The sequence below is a fragment of the Ovis aries genome, chromosome 1, assembly GCF_016772045.2.
Source record: "Ovis aries strain OAR_USU_Benz2616 breed Rambouillet chromosome 1, ARS-UI_Ramb_v3.0, whole genome shotgun sequence".
NCBI classification, from domain to species: domain Eukaryota; kingdom Metazoa; phylum Chordata; class Mammalia; order Artiodactyla; family Bovidae; genus Ovis; species Ovis aries.
Genome location: NC_056054.1, coordinates 12,754,398 through 12,777,895, shown reverse-complemented (window position 1 = coordinate 12,777,895; position 23,498 = coordinate 12,754,398). Strand labels below are relative to the sequence as shown.

Sequence of the window (23,498 nt, the reverse complement as noted above, 5' to 3'; positions counted from 1 at the left end):
AGATGATACACATAAACGCTTAGAATGAGAGCCCGGCACAGTGTAAGTGCTCATTAAATGTTAGCTATAAAATCAATTTTATATGTACAATATATATTATCGTGTTATTGCTGGGGCTGAAGCAGTGCAGAAGAATAATGCCTAGTGCTCTTTCTCCCCCCTCCCCAGAATTATTTTTCTTCATTCTCAAAACCATCCTGGGAAGAAAAGTTCAACCTTTCCACTCCCCAACTATAGAAGAGGAAACGCAGGCCCAGAGAGGTTGAGGCACTTGTCCAAAATGACCCAGAAAATCAGTGGCAGGTGCAGACTCCTAGCTTGTTCCCCTCTTCTGATTCTCTGTGGCAACCCCATGGCCCTGGTGATGTGCTCTGAGCCCCTTCTATATACTTAGTAGCACTGTGCTGGGTTCTGGGGAGAGAGCACCCAGAGGGTTAGGGAAGGCCCCATAGACACTGGTACCACTAAGCTGGGTCATGAAGAATGAGGTGGGGGTTGCCTCTGGGGCTTCTAACTCAGGACCTGATCCCTAAGAGGTAATATGGCTCAGCCCCAGTGCCCTCAGACTCCACCAGTTCCGCCTTCCTGAAACTTCACGCCTCTTCCTGCCATGCTCAGAACACTTCCACATACCTGATCCCAACACAGAAGATTCAACTCAGGGTCAAGGCTGCTAGACTCTGGGAAGCCACCTCTCAGGACACTTACACAACTACAGATTCCTTTGGGTCCCAACTCCTGCTTCCACTGCAGCCCTGCCCAGAGACTGACCACCAAACCATGCCCCACGGCATCCCAGCCTCAGAGGCAGGGGCCAGGTACCTGGCTCCAGACTTCACTCCACTGTTTATCTTTAGGATGACCCAAGCTGGGTCATTTGTCATCTCTGGACCTCAGTATATAAAATGGATCATTCCCTCACTTACCCACCCATCCATCCTGCGTCCATCCATTCATCCACTTGCCAACCACCCATGCACCCAGGCAACCATCCATTCATCTGTCTACCTACCCATCCACTCATCCATGCAACCCTTGATCACCTCTTCAGCCACCCCCACCTATCCATTTACCCAACCACTCCCCATCCATCCTCTCATCCAATCATCCAGTTTAACAGGTCCCATGTTGAGAAGTAGGAACATGGAGGTAAATAAGACCAGTCCCCCTGTTCTTAAAACTCCTAGCTAGCCTCTTCCCTTCCCTACCTCTCAGTCATACAGAGTCGACATGTGAAAGCCCAAGTGAGATCACCGACGGGGAGGAAACAGTGAAGTCTATTGTTACATCGATGGATCTTGTGTGTCAGAGCACTGGCAACCTCCTTGCCCCACTCATTTCTTCGGGGCCTTACGGAAGACGGAGTCGGTATGGCCTCTGCATGGCCCTAGGACTCCCCTTAGCTCCAAATTCTCATTCCAGGGATGCCAGGTACTGACCTGAACTAGAGGAATTTCAAAGCAAGTGAGGGAGAGGAAGGAGCTTGTGAATATAACTTCTGCCAAAGCTGAAGATCACCACTGGGTCTGGTTTTCTACCAGAGACAGCAGCAGCATCTCAGCACCAGAAAGGTCTGGGGAATGTTCTAGACCCAGGCCTGTCCCCACCAAGCTGTGTGATCTTGAGTAAGTCCCTGCCATTCTCTGGATCTCAGTGCAGTTGGGGTGGGGGTGTGTCCTGGGTCCTCCCCACTTTGAGGTGACCCCTCTCCATCCTCACTTCCCTTCCGGCCTGGGTGGGCCTGCCCTTCTGACAATGGAGCCTGTCTGAGCAGCCCACACATGAGGAGGAGTATGAAATGACGTGGTTGGTGTCCACAGCCCCGAGTCCTCTGGCTATTCAACCCCGCCCTCTCCTGACACAAACAACCCTCAGTCACCTCCCCCTCCCACCCCCCAGAATCCGGGCGCAGCTGGGGCTTGCTATGCCCTGCTCACCCCATGAATCACCCCTCTATGATCCCCGGGGGAGTGGTCCAGGGAGCATCCTACGCCCCAAGCGGGGTGAGGGCCAGAACCAAGGCCCTCAAGCAGGCAGTGTCCACAGGAACAATGGGGGCCTGTGGCTGGTAGCCGGAATGTGGCCATTGTCCTGCCCTGGCCCCCAACCCCAAGGCCTCAGGTCCCCAGGCCGGGCAGGCTGGCGTGGGTCGGTGCGTCAAGCACTCGTGTGCCAGGGCCAGGACACACAGCCTGCCGCTTCCCTTCTCCGGGCAGGCAGATGGGTGGGCCACCAGGCCAGAGCCCACCTCCGCACCCCGGCTCACAAAGGATCACATGCACAGGGTGAGGCGAAGCAAGGCTGGACCCAGGGAAGCCAAGCCAGCCTCGGACCCACTCATCCCTGGGATACTTGGAGCAGACTCGGAGAAGGCGACTCACAGCTCCAAGACCCAAGCTATACATCACAGTGGGGAGGGGGACCACATTAGAATAATGCAGGATTAGAGTGGGGTTGCTATAGCGACGTATTAGGGCAATACATCCAGGGAGCCCGGCCCCTTGGTGATGTATGACTCTGCTCAGCCGAGGGGAGCAGGGGGAGGGGACCTGTCCCGCCCCTCCGAGGGGCGAGCAGACGCCAAACGTGCTCTTCACTGGAGGAGAACACCTGCCTCGGACTCCAAAAAAAGGCTCCTCAGAACCATGTCAAGACCAAGACAGACACCTTGCAACCCAGCCTCCAACAACCCCCACTGGGGTCTGTGCTGAGTTCGGCTTCCAGTCCAGATCCCAGCTCCAGCTTCTGCCTCAGTCCTGGCCTCCAGGCCCTCTCCTTTCTGCTTCAGTGCTGAGGACCATTCCCATACTGTGTCCCCAGCATCCAGTGGGGTCAGCAGGACTATATGGGGGTGGGATGGAGGAGGCAAAGAAGAAAACAGAGGGAGGAGAGGGAAGAGCATCCAGAAACACCACTCAAAGCTATGCGTTTGAGAGGTTGAGGCTGAGGGTGCCCGTGCCGGTCCCTTCTCACATGGGCCTCCCCATGCCAGTATCTGGGTACTCCACCCCCAACTCATCCCAGATCTTGGAATTTAACTTCATCTACATACCCCCCATACCAAGGGGTTATTGCTGTAGACTAGCCCTAGAGTCAGACGTGGATGAGGCTCCCAACAACGCAGAATATGCTAAAACATCTTCACGTAATGTTTGTAATAAATTGCGTGACAAAGTCAGACCATGGACTCCCTTCCCAACTTCTGTAGCATGTCATTTGTACTGGCTTGCCCCGTCTCAGAGGCCCCCTGTTCTCAACCCCCTGGGGACATCGAGTTTCTCTTCGGATAACTTGCTTGGCTGTATCCTCCTTGGTGAGGAAGAAGAGGCAGGATGGACAGCCCCCTTCAAGAATCATAGGTGTGAGAGAGAGAGATAAATTAGGAGGCTGGAATTAGCATATGAAAGACTGTCTATATAAAATAGATAATCAACAAGGACCTACTGTATAGCACAAGGAACTATACTCAACACTCTATAATAACCTAGGAGGAAAAAGAAGAGATGTAACAATGTGTATAACTAAATCACTTTGCTGTCCGCGTGAAACTAACACAGCATTGTAAATCTACTATATTCCAATATAAAAATTTTTTTTTTAAGTTTTTAACATTTATTTATTTGGCTGCATCGAGTCTTCGTTGCGGTGCACAGGCGCACAGGCTTCTTTCCGGCTGTGGTGTGCAAGCTTAATTGCCTCACAGCATGTGGGATCCCAATTCCCTGACCAGGGATCGAACCAGCAACCCCCCCACCCTCACCACACTGAAAGGCGGAGTCTCAACCCCTGGACCACCAGGGAAGTCCCTTAAAATTTTTTTAAAGAAAAGAAAATGCTTTAGGACCTTTCCCTAGCTTCTCAAAAAGAAAACAAGAATTGTTAAGTGTGCTTATATCCCTATCTACCTCTCTACATATCTTGACTTTCTATCTGTGTAAACATGTCCGTGTGTAATTCATTATATGTGTGCGTGTGTGTGTGTGCGTGTGTGCGCGCACGCACATGCCTTGCCTCCTGACTGAATGGTAATTTTTGGTTAATTCAATTGATTACAATAATTACACAATCCCCCAAAAGTCTTCCTTTTTCCTTGTGAAGGTAACACTCTGGCCCAGTGCCAGAGGGTGGAGGAGTGTGGCTCCAGCCCCAGCTGGAAAGTGCTGACCTAGACTTCCCCCATTCTCACTAGAGGAGGGGTCACAGGACAAGGCAGGGTAGAGGCCTTGCCCTCTACATACACGCACATGCACCCCCTGAGCCCACGAGCACGTGTGGGCAAATATACACACACACATACACTTTGGCCCTACCCTGGTGCTGTCCCCACAATGGAAGAAACTTCATCCCTATGAAGGGCGTTTCTTCCCTCACTGTCCTTCATCCTCTGGGAGCCTCCTCACTCACACTCACATAGACATGCGTGTTCACACACAATTTATGCGCACACAGAGCAGAGGGAAGGGGAGAGGCCAAAAGAAGGTAGGTGAAGAGATCACGTGTGCCCAGAAGGCAGCTCCCGGGTGGGGGAGCAGGGGGCCCAGGGCTGACTGAGTGGGAGGGGAGCTTCACGGCTTCCTCTCTTCCCCAGCCAGCGACCAAAGGTCAGCCCAGGCGGCTCAGCCACGTGCGGCCCAACCACCCCCGTCGGGTCATGTGAGCCCAGGACCAAAGCCTCATCAACACGCCATTGTCCTCCAGAGCCCAGCCTCATGCTGGAGGGAGTAAGTCCCCTCCAGCCCAAGATCATTCAGTGCCCTGTGGTCCAGGAATCTGTGGTCCTCTCCTGAGGGGACCCTCTCAGCCCCCACCTCGAGGACAAGCTGCCTGATGCTTAGACTAATCCTAACCTCTTCAGGACCTCCCATCCACCTCTGAGACATGGAAGAAATGAGCTTTCCACTTGCACTGAGAGTGCCTGGGGTGGGAGTGGTGATCAGGCGGAGGAGGAAAGGACCTCTTTCTCTTGTGCCCTCTGAGGGGTGCATACACCACCCCGGCCACCCCCATCCCCTCCCATACCCTACATATTCTGGAGAGGAGAGAGTGAAGTGGAGAAGGGCCCAAGAGTTGCCCTGAAGGTCATCTTGCACGTCAGCACAGGGATGGGCCCCACAGCCCCTTGCGCCCTGGCTCCCGGCCTGGACCACAACACAGGCTCCATTGACTCCTGGGCACCCTCTTTCCCAAGATGCATGCAAAACTGTGGGCTCGTGGTTCCAGCCCACGGGCCCCGGAGTCCCACAAGGCTCCACAGGGCCTGGCCCCACAGGACCCACCCAGGAAAAGAGACCAGAGCTGGCTCGCTGGACAGCGTGGGTGGATGCATCTCCTAAGAAGCTGGCAGAAGAGAGGAAGAAGGAAGGGAGGGACACTTCACAGGATCTTCACAATCTGGGCTAAAGGCCCTCGTGGCCCACCTCTGAGCCCCACCCTACCCTGCCAGGAGTGGAGTCAAAGATCTCAAGTACCCATCTAGGATAGATTCTCCACCAGAGCCTCCTCTACCCACCACTCTTCCCTCCTGACTCCTTGCAAAAACAGGGACTGCTGCCCCCGCCGCCAAGACTAAACCTGGGAAAAAGCCACCCTGGCCCATCCTCTGTCTCCTGCAAGGGAAGTCAGGTGGAAAAGGATGGTTATATCTGGGGGAGGGGGACGGGAGGAAAGCCAGGCTCCAGCAAGGGGAGGGCTGCCCCAGCAGGATGACAAGGAGATGATTAAACCCACAGAGAAGATTGATAAGAGAGCTAAACAGCTGCAGCTCTGCAAGGTGGGCTGGGGACAGATCTCATCTTGTCCTGGCGTCTCTCAGAGCACTCGGGGCGGGGGGGGGGGGGGGGGGGGGGGGGTACTGAGCAGCCTGGCTGAGCTTATGACATACCCAAGCTCCCCAGGACTAGGGGGTGAGGGAGGCTCACACCTCCTTTCCCCACCCCCCAGGCCTCTGATGGTGACTTTCCAAACTCCCACCAGCCCAGAGTTGCCTCCCCTCTTGACACCCCTCTGCACCTAGGCAGCGCACCCCTTCTCACCGGTGCCCACTTCACCCACGGCATCTCGGCCACAGCTCTCACTCTCGTTATTATTAGATGTGATTTACAGCGGAAATGCTGAGTCAGACAAACCAAGACTCCCCAGCGGAGGTAGTGAGAGAGGAGAGTCCAGGGGAGGTGGCCCTCTCGGGCACAGGGTTCTCAGAAGAAAGTCAGGAGATGGGGATCTGGGATGAGCTGGAGAGTCATCTCTCCTGTTTCTCCTGTCTGTTCCAAGCCCAGGATCCTCACCTGGGTCTCTTGAACTTTCAGACCCCTTTTTCTGATTCCCCACCCAGCTTTTCAGCCTCTGATCTTCCTCGACAAGTTGGAAGAGAACAGCCCAGGGATCCAGAAGACTTGACATCGAGGTCATTCTGCTGGGCCGTTTCTTCACACCGCTGCTCATGATCCAGAGATGGAGAGAAGCAGGAAAAGTGCATTGCTGGGGTCCCAGCCCCCCCAGTCTGCAGCAGAAAGCATGGGCACTGTGCGCTCCTGTGGGCATCCAAAGGCACCGGGACACGTGTGGTGCACAGCTCTGCTCCCACCTTGCGCCAAAGAGCTCAGCGGGCAGGTCCGTCTCCTCTCCCTAGGTCTCTGACTCCCTAGCAGGGAGGAACTGGGCATTGTTGCCAAAAATAAACGTTCGCTCTCCCGCTCCCTGGCTCCCGGCTCCCGCTCATTAGGATGCGTGGCGTTTGGCTGCGGTCCCACACCTTGCAGCTCATTATAAATATGCAGTCGCTGCTGGCGCTACCCCAATCATCTCTGCAATCAGAGCTTTTAATTAGGTTAATTAAATTGTATCAAATCTCGCAGGGACGCAGTTCACTGATGCTGATGAGGCAGCCAAAACAGACCCCAGCTCCTGCGCTAATGAAGGCCGCTGCCTGCCTGCGCAGCGAGGGAGCCCGAGCGCATAATAAACGGGCGCGTCCTCTGGGAGGAGCTGCTGCTGCCCAGACCATGGGCTCTGGGGACCTGGCAGGGGGTCTGCCCCAGCCCACCAGGCTCCAGCTGCAGTAGAGACTCCTGCTGCGGAGGACCATCACCTTCACTTGAGAGCTAACACTCGAGAACGAACCTGGGCAGCTTCAGGAGGCCAGGCAAGTGGGCTGGGTCAGGGCCACACTGAGAACCTGCCACCCCTACACGGCAAACTTAGGTGTGTCCCTAAGATTCACTGGCTCCATCTGGGATTCCCTCTTTCCCTCTCTTCCAGAATGGCCCAAAAAGGCCAGGGCCCCAGCCCCTACACACACACACACACACACACACACACACCCCTGCCACTGCCCCTCTGGATTGTCTTATTAGGGAGGCCAGACTGAGACTACAAAGCTCGTCCAGTCACTGCTGGCCTAGTCTCCATCTGCCGTGGAGGCCATCTGCCCCAGTCGGGGATGGGTGGGTGTGGTTTATAACGCTACCAGCCAGTAGCAAGACAGGGTAGTGCCCCTTATTCTCCACGTGCCAGACGGACCCTAAATCTCCCCACATACACTCCACCTCAAGAAATCTCTCTAAGGGAGGGACACTTGCCCTCCAACCCCCTGGGATCAAATTAGCTGGAAATGCAAGAGGGCCACTCTTTACCCAGCCCCTGCCCATCCCAGACCCCTGGCAATCCACAGCTGGCCACAGACTCCAGAACTAGAGGGCCCCGCAAAGGTCCTCCCCTGTCTTTATGCAGGAAGGCAGGTGCTGCCACCTTTAAAGGGACTGTCCCCAGTGCTTTATGCAGCCTGGCTCCAACCCCCTCCTCTTAACCCCTCTGTCACTGGCCTCAGTGTCATTGAGCAGCTGAGAAGAGAAAATGGGGAAATTTTCAGTGCTCTCGGGACGTGTTTCTGCTGTAGAAGCTGGTTTTTTGGTTTGGAAAGGTTTTTTGTTTTTTTTCCATCCAGTAATGTGAAAACATGAAACCTGAAACCAACCCCCCCCCCCATTTTTCACCTCAGAGAGAAGCCTTTGGGGGAACTGGGAGAGAGCTGTAAATGAGTCAGGCTGATTCAGGGCAGGGGGGGCTGCCCAGCTGCCTCCGGGGCACCACAATTCATTAACACTTATGATCTGGGCTTGGCCGTCAGGTGACAGACGACAGGAGGAAAGGAAAGGGCTTCCTTTCCACCCTTTACCCCAAAGAGCAGTCCCCCGATAAACTCCTCTTGGTGAGAAACAGTAGGTCCTTGGCTCTGTTTTGACTCAGCCTCTACCACTACCCTCAGCACTACCGCCCCGCCCAGTCAGCTCGCCCCGCACAAGAGAGGACAGGGCCATGGCAATTACCAGGGCCATCGAGGGACGCAGACAAAACTGGGCAGGGAGAATGAGGTAGCCCCTTCAGTTAGGAGAGATACAGATTAGACTGCACTTTCCCGAAAGTACTGATGATGCATCTGGAAATAAGGAACAGGGAGATTCCTTATAGGGAGTCTGAAGAAGCAGGAGAGATTTTTTTCCATCTGACCAGAGGTCAGGAAAGGAGAACAAGCAGAAGCATGAACTGGGCAGCCTCTCGAACCTCCTGAGTCTACGCACTGGGCTTGGGGAAGGAAACTCTGCCTCTTGGAGTTCGGTAGCTGCTCTCTGCCTCTTCCCCACAGTTCTGCTGAGAGAGACCCAAGGAGCCGGGTGGTGGGAGCCCTGCCAGCAGGGAGGCCCCGTGACCTGGCTGGCAAGAGAGTGCACCCCCTGACCCCAGGAGACAGCTGCACAAGAAACCTGCCGGCTCAGCCCCAAGATGGTCTTTCAGGTCCGCCTTCGACTCCGCTCACCTGGGGCTCTGAGCCAGGACTCCCACCCAGGCTTCCCCCGCCCTTCTCTGACACCCCATGCACAAGGCTCTGTGAACTGGTGCTGGAAGAGCTCGAGGAGGAAGGGAGGCGAGCACCAGACACCCACTCACCTCTCTGTCTCAAGTCCCAGCAGGCCCGGCCTTGCTGGCCTCCACAGGTCGGTGGAGCGAGTCTACATCTGCTCGCGAACAGAACTGCACATGGGCAGACCCCACCATGTCTCAGTGGAACCACCCATCATTGGACAACCTGGGCTTCCTCCGTGATCCTCACCAGGAATGTGAGGGGAAGGCCCTTTCCTGCCCAGTCTCTTGGGGGTCACACTGGTCTCAAGCTGGGTGGGGAGGCGGGGATAGAAAGGGGACTGGGGTGAAGAACATCTTTTTTCACAGGAGCTCACTTACGTGGCATTAAATCCAATAACCAAATGCCTACTAAGCACCTATGGAGTTTTGGGTGCTTTCAACGCCAACACCCTGAGAGCTAACCTCAGCGAAGGGGCAGCAGCTCCACCTACTGGGCCCTTCCCCACTCTGTTGCCAGGAATCGGTCCAGTATGAGGTTTTCTTCAAATGAAACCAGAACAGCCAGGGCTTGACATTCTCTCGCTTCAATCAGAAGGGCCCTAAGACGTGGCCATGGACTAAGGCGGAGCTGGGTTAGCCAGTTCTCTGTGCTAGAGAGGCCTGGGGCTTCCATGTCACCCGTGTGGCTGCTGCTTTGGAAATCTGGGTTTGTACAAGAGATCTGATTCACCTGTGTTCTGCCAAGAGAAATGCTCTCCACCTCCGGAGGCTGCCACATTCTCCTTGGCACAGCTAGAACAGATGCCACCAAGAGCCCAAGCACCCTCTGGACCTGGATGGGATGGATCCTAAAGAAACAGTAATCTCTCTTTTCCAAGCAAGCAGCCAGGAGTCTGAGGTTCCAACAGGCACGAAAATGTCAAAGCCCTTGGCCTGTTTTCAGGACCCATGAAGCTGGAGCCTCTTAGGTTCATCAGAGGGGCAGCCAATCTTTCCCCTTAGAATCCTTGGGCCTTGAAGACAGACTTCGGTTTAAAAGCAGCTCCAGACCCCTAGGCTTCCCAAGCGGCACTAGCTAGTGTTAAGAACCCACCTGCCAATATAGGAGACATAAGAGATGTAGGTTTAATCCCTGGGTTGGGAAGATCCCTTGAAGGAAATGGCAACCCACTCCAGTATTCTTGCCTGGGAAACCCATGGACCGAGGAGCCTGGTGGGCTACAGTCCATGCGGTCACAGAGTCAGACAAATCGAGCGGCTTTCAGGATCCCTAGCTTTATCCCCTTATAGAGCTAGTGCTCTGATGACTTCTACCCTGGAACTTACTCAGAGAGGATGGACCTTCCTGTTCCATTTGACCTGTGCACCTATGGATCATGTGAGGACGTGTGGGTACGTAACCTGTGTCCAGGAGCTTCCCCGGTAGCTCAGTTGGTAAAGACTCTGCCTGCAATGCAGGAGACCCCAGTTCAATTCCTGGGTCAGGAAGATTCCCTGGAGAAGGGATAGGCTACCCACTCCAGTATTCCTGGGCTTCCCTGGTGGCTCAGGAGTAAAGAATCCACTTGCAACGTGGGAGACCTGGGTTCGATCCCCGCGTTGGGAAAATCCCTGGAGCAGGGTATGGCATCCCACTCCAGTATTCTTGTCAGCAGGATCCCTATGGACAGAGGAGCCTGCAAGGCTACATATAGTCCATGGAGTCGCAGAGTCAGACTTGACTGAATGACTAAGCACAGCAACCTGCATCCATGAAACCCTATTGTTTGTGAACCAGAGGGTACGCAGATATGCACACACCCGTTTCAGCCTGAGCGGTTGGTACCACGTGCATCTGTTAACCTGAGAGTCTACAGTGTGGGCAGCTTTGTGTGGGAGCATGCTCCACGAAAAGCATTTAGGTGTACTCCCCACCCTCTTCCCACCTTTCCCCCAAGCAGGGGCAAGGGAGTCAGAGCGGCAGGATCAAGCTGTGCTGTCCCAGGAACAGACTGCTGCTGGATCAGCCTGCTCCTCTGTCCAACACCTATGTGATGATTCGTTTCCTGGCTCGGGTCTCAGCTCTCCAGATGTCTTTGTCATAAGACTATCAACATTCACTTAGCTCAGCACCTTTCCAGACTGGGAAGCACTTCCTTCCTGAAGGCAAAGCTGCTGGCTTCTAATCCCTTGGCCCTTCTTCCTGTTTTCCAGGGGCCCCAGATCTATATCCCACCGAGTACACCCTGATGAAACAGGCTTTCATTTTAAGCTTTGTACAGAACCTAACAGTCACAGAAATTAAGTTTTAACATTTTTTTTTTAATCTTTAAAATCCACACGGAGCAGTTCCCCCTCTAGGGAGTGAGGTGTAAGCAAGCCTCCCAGAATCCTGCTCCTCCCACATTTGCTCTAAGCATGCTCAGCCCTGTCCTGACTGGTCTTGGCCTACCATCCCTATACAGGCAGGGAAGGGAAGGGTGAAACTCTGGGAAGTCTGTGTGTCTACTGCACACACCCTGGGGCTGGGGTCTCTATTTTCAAGGTGAGGGCTTATACCAAGCCATTTATAGCCTTGCCATCAAGAACTGGCCAGGACGGCAGGAACACAGAGCCTGGTCTTAGTTTCATCAATAAAGAAGTGCCCCTGTGAGTTCCTGATTCCAAGGGTTTCTACCTACAACTGTAAAGTGTTAAAAAAAAAAAAAAAATCATTCCTGGCTAACTTATGCAGCCACCTGAATATCCAATAAATGAAGAATGAATGAGGGTAAAATCAGTTTCTCCAATGGATAAAACATTATGCAAATATTTAATTTTACTGTGAGCATATATTACTTTTAAAAATTTAATGATGTAACCAAATGGAAAAGAGCTAATGATTTAACAGTAAATGAAAAAAGCAAGCCATAGAAGTATTTAATCACGACTCCAAAACACAAAAACGAACAACAGTGCCAACTTTCACAAAATGGAGGAACTTAACCAGGATGTTCTTGGTAGCTGTTCACCCCAACTCCCCTAATGTCCTAGCCTGTAAGTATATGCAAAAGTTACCTGCTGTTCTTGAATAAGTATTGGGGTTAGGAATGAACTCATCTGTTTGCCAAATTTGCTATATAAAAGATTATACTCCTTATAAAATGAAAAAAATGAAAGTATATAAAAATAAGACTGGTGTCAGGAGTCCCACGGTGGTTCAATGATTGGAATTTGGCACTTTCATTGCCCTGGGCCTGGGTTTGATCCCTCGTAGGGGAGTTGGATCTCAGAGGCTGCACGGCTCAGCCCCAAAACAGACTGAATTCAACAACCCACAATTCAGATGGGGGAAGGGGCTTTAATGTTGTTCATATCAAATGACAAATCTACAAAAAAATTATGGTTACAAACAGGAAACCCAAGTCACTTCGACCAATGGAATTTGAAGTTACTGGGAAAAGAAAATGTAAACTCTGTTCCACGTGGAATGAGATGGCTTATCTATAACACTTCAACGTTTACGACGACTCTCAAACTTGTAAATAGCTGGGGAGTTCACTGTTTCTTTCTTCACTTTCACCTTCCGAGTTTTATCCTACAAAAGAATAAAAAAGTTACCAGTAAATCACAGGAGAGGGCTGTGTAAAATAGAAAGTTTGATAACTAAAGCCCCTAATTCAGCCCATCTCAACATTCAAAAGAGACAAAGCCCTTCGTCCTAAGGCATTCTGACTGGATGACTCAGGTCCTCTCCCAGGCTTCTTTCCCTAATGATGTTGGCTGTGCAGAAGGTCTTGTGAAAACTGAGAAGAAAGGTACTCAAATAATTTTTTTTTTCTTTTTTGGTAGGGCTTCTCTTACGGAACCCCAGTTGAGAAAGGCAGACCAAAATGATCTGCAAAGCCAAAGAATTTGACATTTAGAGGAATGATAATAATATGAAAGGGGCATCTTACATTCCTTAGCTCTGCTATTTAACTATACAATGTTGTCTATTTTTAAATACCAGTGATCGACACGCACTGTTTTGTTAACCTGTTTAAATGTTACAGATAGCTGTTCATAAGCTATAAAGTTCACATGCCACCCAATCCTACCCTTGGCTTTTCCAAAGCACTGACTAATAAGCCCCTTATTACCTTCTTAATCAAGGAACATTTCAACACTGTCAGAGTAACAGACACTGGCTCACACCACTGCCCCTGAGGAGCAGACATTTTCACTGGGGTTGATTTACACAAAGCTGAAATCCAGTTTCAGTTAAGACCTTTACAAGGAAAAAAATAAAATGAATGCCTAAGGCTCTCTCTCCTCACCAGAAGATCTTTGCGAGTCTGAATTTTCTGTGCAATAACGAACAATTTCTTCTCGCGCTCAATCCGCTGTGTCAGGCAGTCATACTGCTTCTGCCTCTCTTTCGCTATCCGCTGCAGAGGAAGCACACATTTTCAGTGAAGCAATTAACAGGATAAAAATGAGTAAGAAAGCGTTTGAGTCCACTCAGGCCCAAATGCATAAATGGTTTCATAAATTCCCTCCTTACTCCAGAATCAATGTAACAAGACACTCTGAAGTTGTCCATTTTAAGAGCACTGCATTCCAGAGGCCAATGGAACCTTGGTGACTTACCCAGGGACACAAGGTTCACCTGGAGCAGAGGCAGGACTGCGCCTCGAGACTCACAGATCCCAGGAATCTTTCCACTACTACTCGGAGCTGTTTCACCCTTTGTGTGAGCATCCCAGTCACCTAACGTGACGCAGTATAGGGAGAAGCAGAGAAGGGTCCCTGGGCAGTGACCGCAGAGCTCAAGAGAGCAGAATGGCTCTGTCAGTAAAACCTGACCTGAAAATTCTCACTGCTGATGACCCCTCAAAGTCCAATGGTCCTTCACTCTTCCTTGGTGACACAGTGGATAGGAATTCTCCTGCCAGTGCAGGGGACACAGGTTTGAACCCTCGTCCAGGAAGATTTCATGTGCCACAGAGCAACCAAGCCCATGTGTCACAACTATTGAGCCCGCAAGCCCTAGAGCCCATGCTCCAGAACAAGACAAACCACCACAATGAGCTGTACCGCAAGAGAGTAGGCCCTGCTTGCCACAACCAGAGGAAATCCCCGTGCAGCAATAAGACCCAGGGCAACCAAAAATTAAAAAAAGAAAGAAATGGTCCTTCAGTTAGTTCAGTTCAGTGGCGCAGTCGTGTCCGACTCTGCGACCCCATGAATCACAGCACGCCAGGCCTCCCTGTCCATCACCATCTCCCGGAGTTCACTCAGACTCACGTCCATCAAGTCACTGATGCCATCCAGCCATCTCATCCTCTGTCGTCCCCTTCTCCTCCTGCCCCCAATCCCTCCCAGCATCACAGTCTTTTCCAATGAGTCAACTCTTCGCTTGAGGTGGCCAAAGTACTGAAGTTTCAGCTAGCATCATTCCTTCCAAAGAAATCCCAGGGCTGATCTCCTTCAGAATGGATCTCCTTGCAGTCCAAGGGACTCAAGAGTCTTCTCCAACACCACAATTCAAAGCATCCATTCTTGGCAAAAGTAATGTCTCTGCTTTTGAATATGCTATCTAGGTTAGTCATTAACTTTTTCTTCCAAGGAGTAAGAAATGGCTGTCCTTTTCCACCCCATGAATCACAGTCACGCCAGGCCTCCCTGTCAGTTCAGTTCACATCATCGAGTCACTGATGCCATCCAGCCATCTCATCCTCTGTCGTCCCCTTCTCCTCCTGCCCCCAATCCCTCCCAGCATCACAGTCTTTTCCAATGAGTCAACTCTTCGCATGAGGTGGCCAAAGTACTGGAGTTTCAGCTTTAGCATCATTCCTTCCAAAGAAATCCCAGGGCCGATCTCCTTCAGAACGGATTGGTTGGATCTCCTTGCAGTCCAAGGGACTCTCAAGAGTCTTCTCCAACACCACAGTTCAAAAGCCTCCATTCTTCGGCACTCAGCCTTCTTCACAGTCCAACTCTCACATCCATACATGACCACAGGAAAAACCATAGCCTTGACTAGATGGACCTTAGTCGGCAAAGTAATGTCTCTGCTTTTGAATATGCTCTCTAGGTTGGTCATAACTTTTCTTCCAAGGAGTAAGCAGTCTCTTATTAATCAAAATAATTTTGCTTTAAATAATTGATTTAAAACCACCACCACCACCAGACATAAGGGCAAGATTCAAAGTTTCCCAACTTCTCCAAAGGTATGTTGGTGAAATACCCTACGCGGCACCAATCTCTTTCGGGACTACTGCAATACTTGAGACGTGTCAGTAACGCAGCTAATTGAAAACACAACTCCCTGACAAACAAGGTCAGCACTAGAACACTAGCTCAGCCGGCTCTTCAGCCGGAAGTGTTATCTACAAAGAGGGGAATATTACTGGGCCTCAGATGTAAATGACTCACCGATCCTAGCATAGTCTCACAGCAGTGGTTTCAGACAGCTTTTGTTTTCACTTCATTGCACAGACTGTCAAATTTATGGGATTACCCAATATAGTCAAACTAATTACGGGTATTTATATTACTAAAGCAAGTTTAGCTGCCTCTGAGCTAGAGAAGCTGCTGTGAAATTAAACATTGGAAGCAAAGCTGATGCGGTGTAAATGATTCAAATCAAAACAGAACAGCTGTCTGCCTGAAACACATTGACAGCAGTTTTTTAAATGAATCAGTCACAAGTGAGAGTTCAACTCCAGAAGACTTGGAGAAAAAGCATGTCTTCTGCATGAACCCAGTTACAGCAATGGAAAACACCATAAGGACAAATCGATACAAAATCTGGGCTACAAATGCAGAACATGAAAGACCTTTGGATATGCATAGGCACTGGTAAAGGTTTAATATCAAAGTATACCAAATCCCTTCATCTTCAGTGTCCTCCTCCCCCCTTCTCTGTATTTTAAAACTGTTACCATCTGTTACAGCACTGAAAGCATAAGCCCAGGGTCAGAGGTGGAGTCAAATGCAGACTTAGGGAATTCCCTGGTGGTGCAACGGTTAGGACCTTGTGCTTTGCTGGGGCCCAGATTCAATTTCTGGTCAGGAACCAAGATCTCATAAACTTCACAGCATGGCCAAAAAAGAAAAAAAAAAAAAAAAGAAGAAGAAGAAGAAAATAAATGCAGACCTAAAGACCAGAACCATGCTCCTGACCACTATACCACACATCCTCCAATCTCAGAAACTAAGAAACCTTCCTCCACTTCCATTCCCATCACCAAATTCTCCTTCTACTTCCCTAAGAGAACTTAGTACTTTTTCCACAAATAATCTTATGGAATGCTGGAGGTGGAGAGGGGGGTCGACAGTGGGGGGAAGGAGGAAAGGAACCTAGATTCCCATAAACTCGGACCTGAAGAAAAATGGAGAAACTTACCTTCAGTCGAGTCTGATTGTTAACTCCTTTCACTTTCTCCTTCTGCAAAGTCTCTATCGTGGGTCTGTTAAAGACTCTGTCAACTAGTTCTGGAGCTGTTCGCAGGTGAGTGGCAATATCAAACTGTTCAACTAAAAGTCAAGACAATCCTTAAGGCGCTGTCTCTAACACCAAACAACACAGACCAACACGCTAGACCGTCCCAGAAACCTTCAAACATTTCATACCTTCCTTTTTGGTGTCAAAAAAAAAAACATGTTTATTCTGTTGCTTCCCCTGGAAATCCAGCAGATGGAGCTCTGCTTTTAGTCTTTCAATTTTCTGGAACACAGAATATGGTCTCATTTTACGTTGGGTTCTTCTAGGATATCAGAAATGAATTTGCAAAAGTTTAGACCACTTCACATCATTATCACCAGCCAGCAAAGAATCTGGTCCATTCTTTCAAAAGAAAGGATCACTAAAATGTACCAAGCACCAATCATGTCAGCTACGGGCATAGCCAGGCACTGCACAAAACTCACTGAAGCCTTATAATAATAATTCTATGAGATAGAAATAAGGAAACAGCCCCAGGAAGCTCATTTGTCCATAATCACGGGGTTAATAAAAGGCAGAGCCCGAATTTAAACCTAAATCTCTCTCATTCTCAAACTTGACCTCTTTCTACTCTACCATGCTAACTATACCTATAAAACATTATCATAATTAAGTGTACTTTAAGAAACGCCAAAAGGAATCAACTTGTAACTTGAGACCAGTGGATTTCTATTTCTCTTCTTAACCAACAAAAACATGTCAGAATAAACATTTTTAGTTGTTACCTTTGCTTCTGCAACTCTTTTCATTTCTATGTATTTGATATCCTGCGTTCTCATTAGCTTCAGCTGTTCTGGAGTTACTTCTTCCTTCGTCTCCTTAATAACATGAACTCCATCCTAAAAATCCAAATCGGGAAGATACAGTTCCTATTAGAGTAAAATCACTAACAAGCTGTAGGCACAGTTCATGGCAGGACCAAAGGCTACATATAACAGCCACTCAATGAACCAGGCCTCTAAGACACATGTTCAACTCAGCACCTCCTGTCACCAACTCAGAAAAGCTCCGGCAGTATTTGGATTGAACCTGCACACTACAGCTAGAGGGCTAAAAGAAGTGTTCTCTAAATATGGCTCAATGGCTGACGTGTCTATTGCATTGTGACCAGCAGTCTAGATGTTCAGGACTGTATCCTTTGAAAATGTAGATGATGCCAACGAAGCAAAAGAGTGTGCCAATGGAATGGAGCTTGATGAACATTGGGGTCAGAGTTGACTACTCTAAAGCAAAAAGACCACATAATCCTACACCAGGGATCTACACGGGGAGATCTACCTACAGCAGCTCGTGTCATCAAGATCACAACAGAGGATATGACTGAGGCTATGATGTTCAGGACTGTCACAGTGGACCTCACAGAGGAAGTGAAGGAGGAGGATGGGGAACTGCTCAAGACAGGGATCAGACCTACAGAAGACAGTCACCTTCTCCCTGCTGTAGTAGGGAGGATACAGATCACGTTCCAGAGCTCAATCATATTCACCTCACTGCTATTAAAGCAAGAAGTTGAAGACTTTCTAAAGCCAGTCCTAGAGTTAGGATATGTCTGTGGATAATATTTTTTTTTAGGTGAACAGTGACTTTCACACCTTCTATGATGACTACTTTTGGTGGAATTGAAATCTTATTTTCATTCTGCATTCAGTGCTTTGTTCAATGTTTTCAGAAAAGCATGTTCTGCATGCATTTTTTTACAGTCTAAATTTTGATTGCTGAAAAGTTTCTACTGTACGAAATTTCATTTAAATGGTTTTTCTACTGAATTTAGGGTATTCTGAAGATTGAAGCCTGTGTGTAAAAATCCTTCCAAAGGCAAAAAGCAACAATAAAGTTCAGGTTTTACTTTTATAACGTAAAAAAAAAAGGGAGGGGGAAAGAACAGGAACGGTTCCAGGCATCAAACAACTGAGACTCATGGGCAGAAACGCATGCAGCTCATGAAAGGGCAGCTTCACCTTGGATACTGACCAGGAGCATCTGACCAACTGGAGAAGGGCTAAATAAAAGCCCAGGATCCTCTCTCCATCTCCTCCCTCATCCCTATTTTCCTTTTTGAGCTGGAGCTCAAAATACCAACTGATCCATTAGGCACTCACCTGGAGTTTAACCCGCGTCATTTTATAGTAGAATTCATCTGGATTTTTTTCCAGAGCCTTTTTCCGGAGAGCTCTGAGGTATTCTTGCTTTTTCCGGTAATCACTAAAAAGCAGGTTATACAAGTTCACAGCAGAAAAGAAGAAAAAACTACAACAAGCAAACTTTACAAAGCATCTAGTGATATACACAAAATGAAACTCAAAAGAGCCGAAGTGGTGACTAGATTCGATCCACACTCCACTGCTGCAGACCTTGTTCACCTGTGGTTTCACTCCTATCCCAGTTCTACCTGAAACTAATAACAGTCCTTTTTCCATGTAAGTTTTAGTGCCATTTACATCATTACAGGGAGAGACCCAACAAAGCACAAATTACAACTCCTCAGACAGGATTATGAGGCAAGTCTGAGCACCGAGTAACCAAACTAAGACTCGGAAACTACACGCTGCAGCGCAGCACAGAGACTGAAATCGTGGACTCTGGAGCCAGACAGTCTGCGCTCAAACCCGGACTCCACCGCTTGTGGCTGAGTAATCTTGGATGGGTTAGTTAACCACTCTACATCCCTATTTAATTTGGGAAATGGGCGTGATAATAGTATCCCCTCAAGGTTGCTAGGTGGAATAACTTAAGTATAAAAATGATAACTCTCGGAGAACAGTGTCTCAGTTATTATTATTATTTGCCTGAAAAACTCTGGGACCCAGAGCAACTCACTGAATCCATCACCATCTGCTCTAGGAGCATAAAAAAGGACCTCAGCTGACATGCATGGCTAACAAATAATTATAAAACACTTTGCAAATAAAGTGCTAAAGAAGAAGAAGAATGGGGATAATTGTTTTATAAGATGTTTTCAGAGTTCATTATCACCCACGCTCAGTCCCATGAATCCATCTTTCACATCTCTTCATTCCACACCACACATGGTGATGTAAGAGACTCAACAACTGGAATGTTAGATTTTATCTTGAATGTCAAGAAAAGAGAGAGATAAAAAGATTCAGCTTTTGGCTCAAACACCAAGGCAGAAGCAAATCAAAGCCACCATGAGAAAACGATCTGGAGCAACATAATAAAAAAAATTCACAACGCAATGACAGTTAAATAATGCTCCGCCTAAACAAAGAGAGAAGTTTAGGGTCCCAGAAAAGTATCTGACGGGCTGCCAGAGCTTTTGGCCATTTTATCAATGGCAGGAAACTGTCCGTTGTTGGACACTCAGGCAGTTCAGCTGCAATACAGGGAGGCTGTAAGCTTTTTTGGCAGCACCTCTACTAGAAGGACTGCACTCACTCTGCACGAAGCTTGTAATCTTTCTTTTTCTCCAGCAGGCCCAGATGTTTTCGAAAGCCGGGCTAGAAAACAAAAGGAAAAAAAAAAGTGCTTAGCTTCCTCAGCAAACACATATCCGAATCAACATGACACCTGACAGGAACAAGAGTCTCTGGAGCACTCAGTAAACCCATGTCCCGGCGGCCAACGTGCTCCCCTGTTCCCTCCCTCCCCCGACTGGGCTCTGCCCGAGGATGAGAGGCCACAAGTACTGCCATGGTAGGTTTCTTGGCCTATTAAGGACAGAGAAAGGCAACAATGACTCGGCACTAAGCGAGCAGTTGCCAGCTGTACTAAAATTACTACGGACTTAATCCAGGGGGTTTATAAAATACTACGAAGGGAAAACATAGTAACAGGGAAGCAACTGTGGTTAAGAGAGCTAAATTTAGAGGCTGAAGAACTGGGTTCAAGTCCAAGCTGTACCTCTTAACAATCTATGACCTTGCGCGAGTCACTTTACTTTTCCGAGTTGCTGTTTTGTGAGTGTAAAATGCTTCAAAAGATTGAAGACAAAGGAAAAGAGGGTGGCAAAGAATGAGATGGTTAGATAGCATCACCGACTCAATGGACATGAACTTGAGCAAATTCCGGGAGATAGTAGAGGACAGGGAAGCCTGGCGTGCTGCAGTGCATGGGGTCGCAGAGTCGGACATGATTAAGCAACTGAACAGCAACTATAAAGTGAGAATAACAGGACCTACTTCTCATGATTACCCTGAGAATTAAATGAGACTTTAAAGTGGTAGCTGCCTGCACATAGCAGCTGCCCAGCATATGTGTACTGTTAGAATTCTAATTTTGGTACAAAGCATGAGAGAAAACCAAGAATGACAGAAAATACTTTCTCTGATAGAGAACTTGGATAACATGGGAGGTACGAGGATTAAATCTTGGTATCATCTTTCTACAAGCTATCACTTGTTCAGCACTTAACGTATGGCAAGGTCAGTGCTAGCAACTTTTGCCTTCATCATCATAACAGGACAAGTTTGCTAAAAATTACTACTACATCTTAGGCAATTTTGCAAACATAAAATTAAAGGAAAGAAAAAAATCAATATAAAGAATTTGCATGTACTTTTACTTTAGTTTGTAACATCTAGGAGCTTTGACATTCCCAGAAGGTTTAAAAAAAAAAAAAGGCTATTCTCCTATAAGGATGAGTATATGAGTAAAATTTTTATCAATGTGGAAAAAAAAAAAAAAGAATCACTGCTACAAAGTAATCTGGTAGGCTCATTAAACACAATCTCATTTATCCCCAATCATGGAAAGCAGATAAAGCAGGCACAACTGTTATCCCATTTTTCCAAAAAGGCAAGGCAGTTTAACGAACAGCTTGCCCAAGAACACAGACAGAACTAGTAAGTGGCAAAGCTAGAACTAGACCCATTCTGGCTGGGGCCACAATCTGCTCTTCTCCACTCTCCTACACTGCATCCTCTTCCACTCGGAATGATCTTGATCTTTGAGGAAGTATGTAAACTCACTGTTTAAACTTCTATAATAACTTGGACAGGATTTTTAAGTCTCCTTTCTCATCCTCACCCCTGAAGTGATGCAAGAAATAACTTAGTATTTAAAAGAATACCCAAGCCCTCTCCTGATCATTGTTTTAATTGCAGCAAAGGGAGGGTGACAGTAGAGAAAGAAAACCCAAGCGTCAAAAGAGGAACAAAGTAAGGCAGAAATCTTGAAATCTGTCATGTCCACTTGAATGTACACCTGCATTACAGAAGGAAGCCTGGCACTGAATCGGAAATAGTTCCCATAACTACCCCCTCCATACCAACTATCTTCCAGTGCTCCCCCACTGCCACAGTGAGGACCTACAGGAGAGTCCAAACTTTACTCAAATAGGGACTGCTCTCTTCAATGTGTTTACCACTGTTTCCAATATGGCCTTCTCACCTCTCCCACAAAGACCCTCTACTCCCACTCACACATGGCCTCTGTCTGCTCTAGGAATCTAAATCAACTACTCAAAACTGTGCCTTTGGTCACACTAGTCAGGCTCTTTAAGCATCAGATTCCTCATTTGTAAAATGAGGATAACATCCTCCTCACAGGGATGTTGTAGGATTACGAAATAATTCTTATACAGCACGTTGGGCTGGACCTAGCATATGGTCAGTGCTCAAAGAGACAGCTACTATCATTGCCTTCCAAGTACAACAGATCTCACAGTGATGCTTTCTCTCATCATCTCTCCTCTTCCCACTCATGTTTCTTGTTGGGAATTTCTGTTTTTCCTTCCCGCCCCCCCCCCTCACTGGGCATTCCTCACACATCTCTTACACAGCTGCTTCTTTGTCCAACCTTTGGTGGCCTTTGGATTCAGAGATCTGATCCCTGACTTTGTCAACTTCCAGCTACAGGTGTATGTCTTTGGGCAAATTATTTAACCTATCTGAGCCTTAGCTTCTCCATCAGCAAATGTAACATAATAGTAGTACCTACTTTCACACACTATTGAGAGCTAAATGAGGTAATAGAGCATTCTGCACTTTGTCTGGCTCTGGCACACAGTAAGCACTGCTAAGCCGTTATTACTTTTAGACGTATCTATATGTAAGTTCAAATAAGGTGGCAAATTACACTAGTCCAAACACATCACTGAGCACACAGCAAGTTCACAATAAATGTCTGATAAATGCTATTAAGGCGGAAGACTGAACTGTGGTTGGAGGCCTTAGTTCCATCCCACCCCATCAGTGACGCAACTTTAGACACATTCTTCTCCCTTTCCCATCTGTAATGTGAAGCTGGACCAGACATCCCTAAGGGCCTTTCTGGATAGGATATTGTGTGATTCCTGAGAGTAGTGGAATAATGGATTCTGACTACATTAAACGAATTCCCACTCAAGGGACACCCCGCACAAAAGTCCTACAACTGTTCATCTGGCCTGAATTTGGTGTTTATGACCGGGCAAGCCAATTCTGTTCTGTGACCCTCATTTTCCCCATCTATATAATGGGCTTGGAAAACATGAACATTACAGGGGGAGACATAACAAAAAGCAGATGCAGCAGATCTTCAGGGAACCTCCAAACCCAGGCATGACGATGATACTGCATTAGTAACACCGATCTCTTCGGGCTCAGCCCACAGACGCAGTGGACAGAGCTGAGCATCTTTAAATGCGGACTCCAGTTCCAGTCGGGACACTTAATGGCTGTGTGAACTTTGACCTCAACTTCCCGTAAGAAAATCAAACACTTTACACACAATATCTTATTTAACCACCTCACCGAAACCTTGCAAGATAGCTTTATCTCCCAGGATTAAGGACAGCCGTTCTTTTCCTAGAGAGCACGAACATCCCCTCCTCCCCAACGGCAAGGCTCCGCCCCAGCCACGCCGGCGTCGCTAGCATATATTTACATGTATTTACTTGTACCATGCCCGCACGGAGGCCAAGATCCGCAGGTTGTGGGGTAGTAATAGCACATGGGGCCACCGGCAAGCGCTCAATGGGGCCTGTGGGACCCTACCTGGCTTCGCTCTCTGTGTTCCCGCTGCCGGGACTTAGCCGCCTTCCGAAATGCCGCCGCCATGTCCGCTCACTTCTGGAAAAGATCTGTACACAACGCCGGTTTCTCACCGCTTCAGCCGCCGGACCGCGGATCCTACCGGAAATAAGCCAAGCCACTGCGGCTTAGAACCGCCTACTTCCTCCCCACAGCCTATCCAGCGCCTGTCTTTCCGGAAATACGTCATCTAGTAAAGGCGTCCACCACAGGCTACT

The 23,498-nt window shown here is 48.6% G+C and overlaps 1 protein-coding gene and 1 pseudogene across 1 annotated transcript; one reads left to right on the top strand and one right to left on the bottom strand.

The window, feature by feature from the left end:
• Window positions 1–12,158: 12,158 nt before the first annotated feature.
• Window positions 12,159–23,381, bottom strand: UTP11 (UTP11 small subunit processome component). The gene is made up of 8 exons (XM_012100981.4): window positions 23,245–23,381; window positions 19,706–19,767; window positions 18,409–18,511; window positions 17,035–17,148; window positions 16,438–16,531; window positions 16,211–16,341; window positions 13,137–13,247; window positions 12,159–12,415 (listed from the first exon to the last, which is right to left on the bottom strand). The coding sequence occupies exons 1-8, from the start codon at window positions 23,305–23,307 to the stop codon at window positions 12,332–12,334; spliced, it is 762 nt and encodes a 253-aa protein (XP_011956371.1). The 5' UTR covers window positions 23,308–23,381; the 3' UTR covers window positions 12,159–12,331.
• LOC121817644 (transformer-2 protein homolog beta-like) lies at window positions 17,255–17,809 on the top strand (annotated as a pseudogene).
• Window positions 23,382–23,498: the final 117 nt, after the last annotated feature.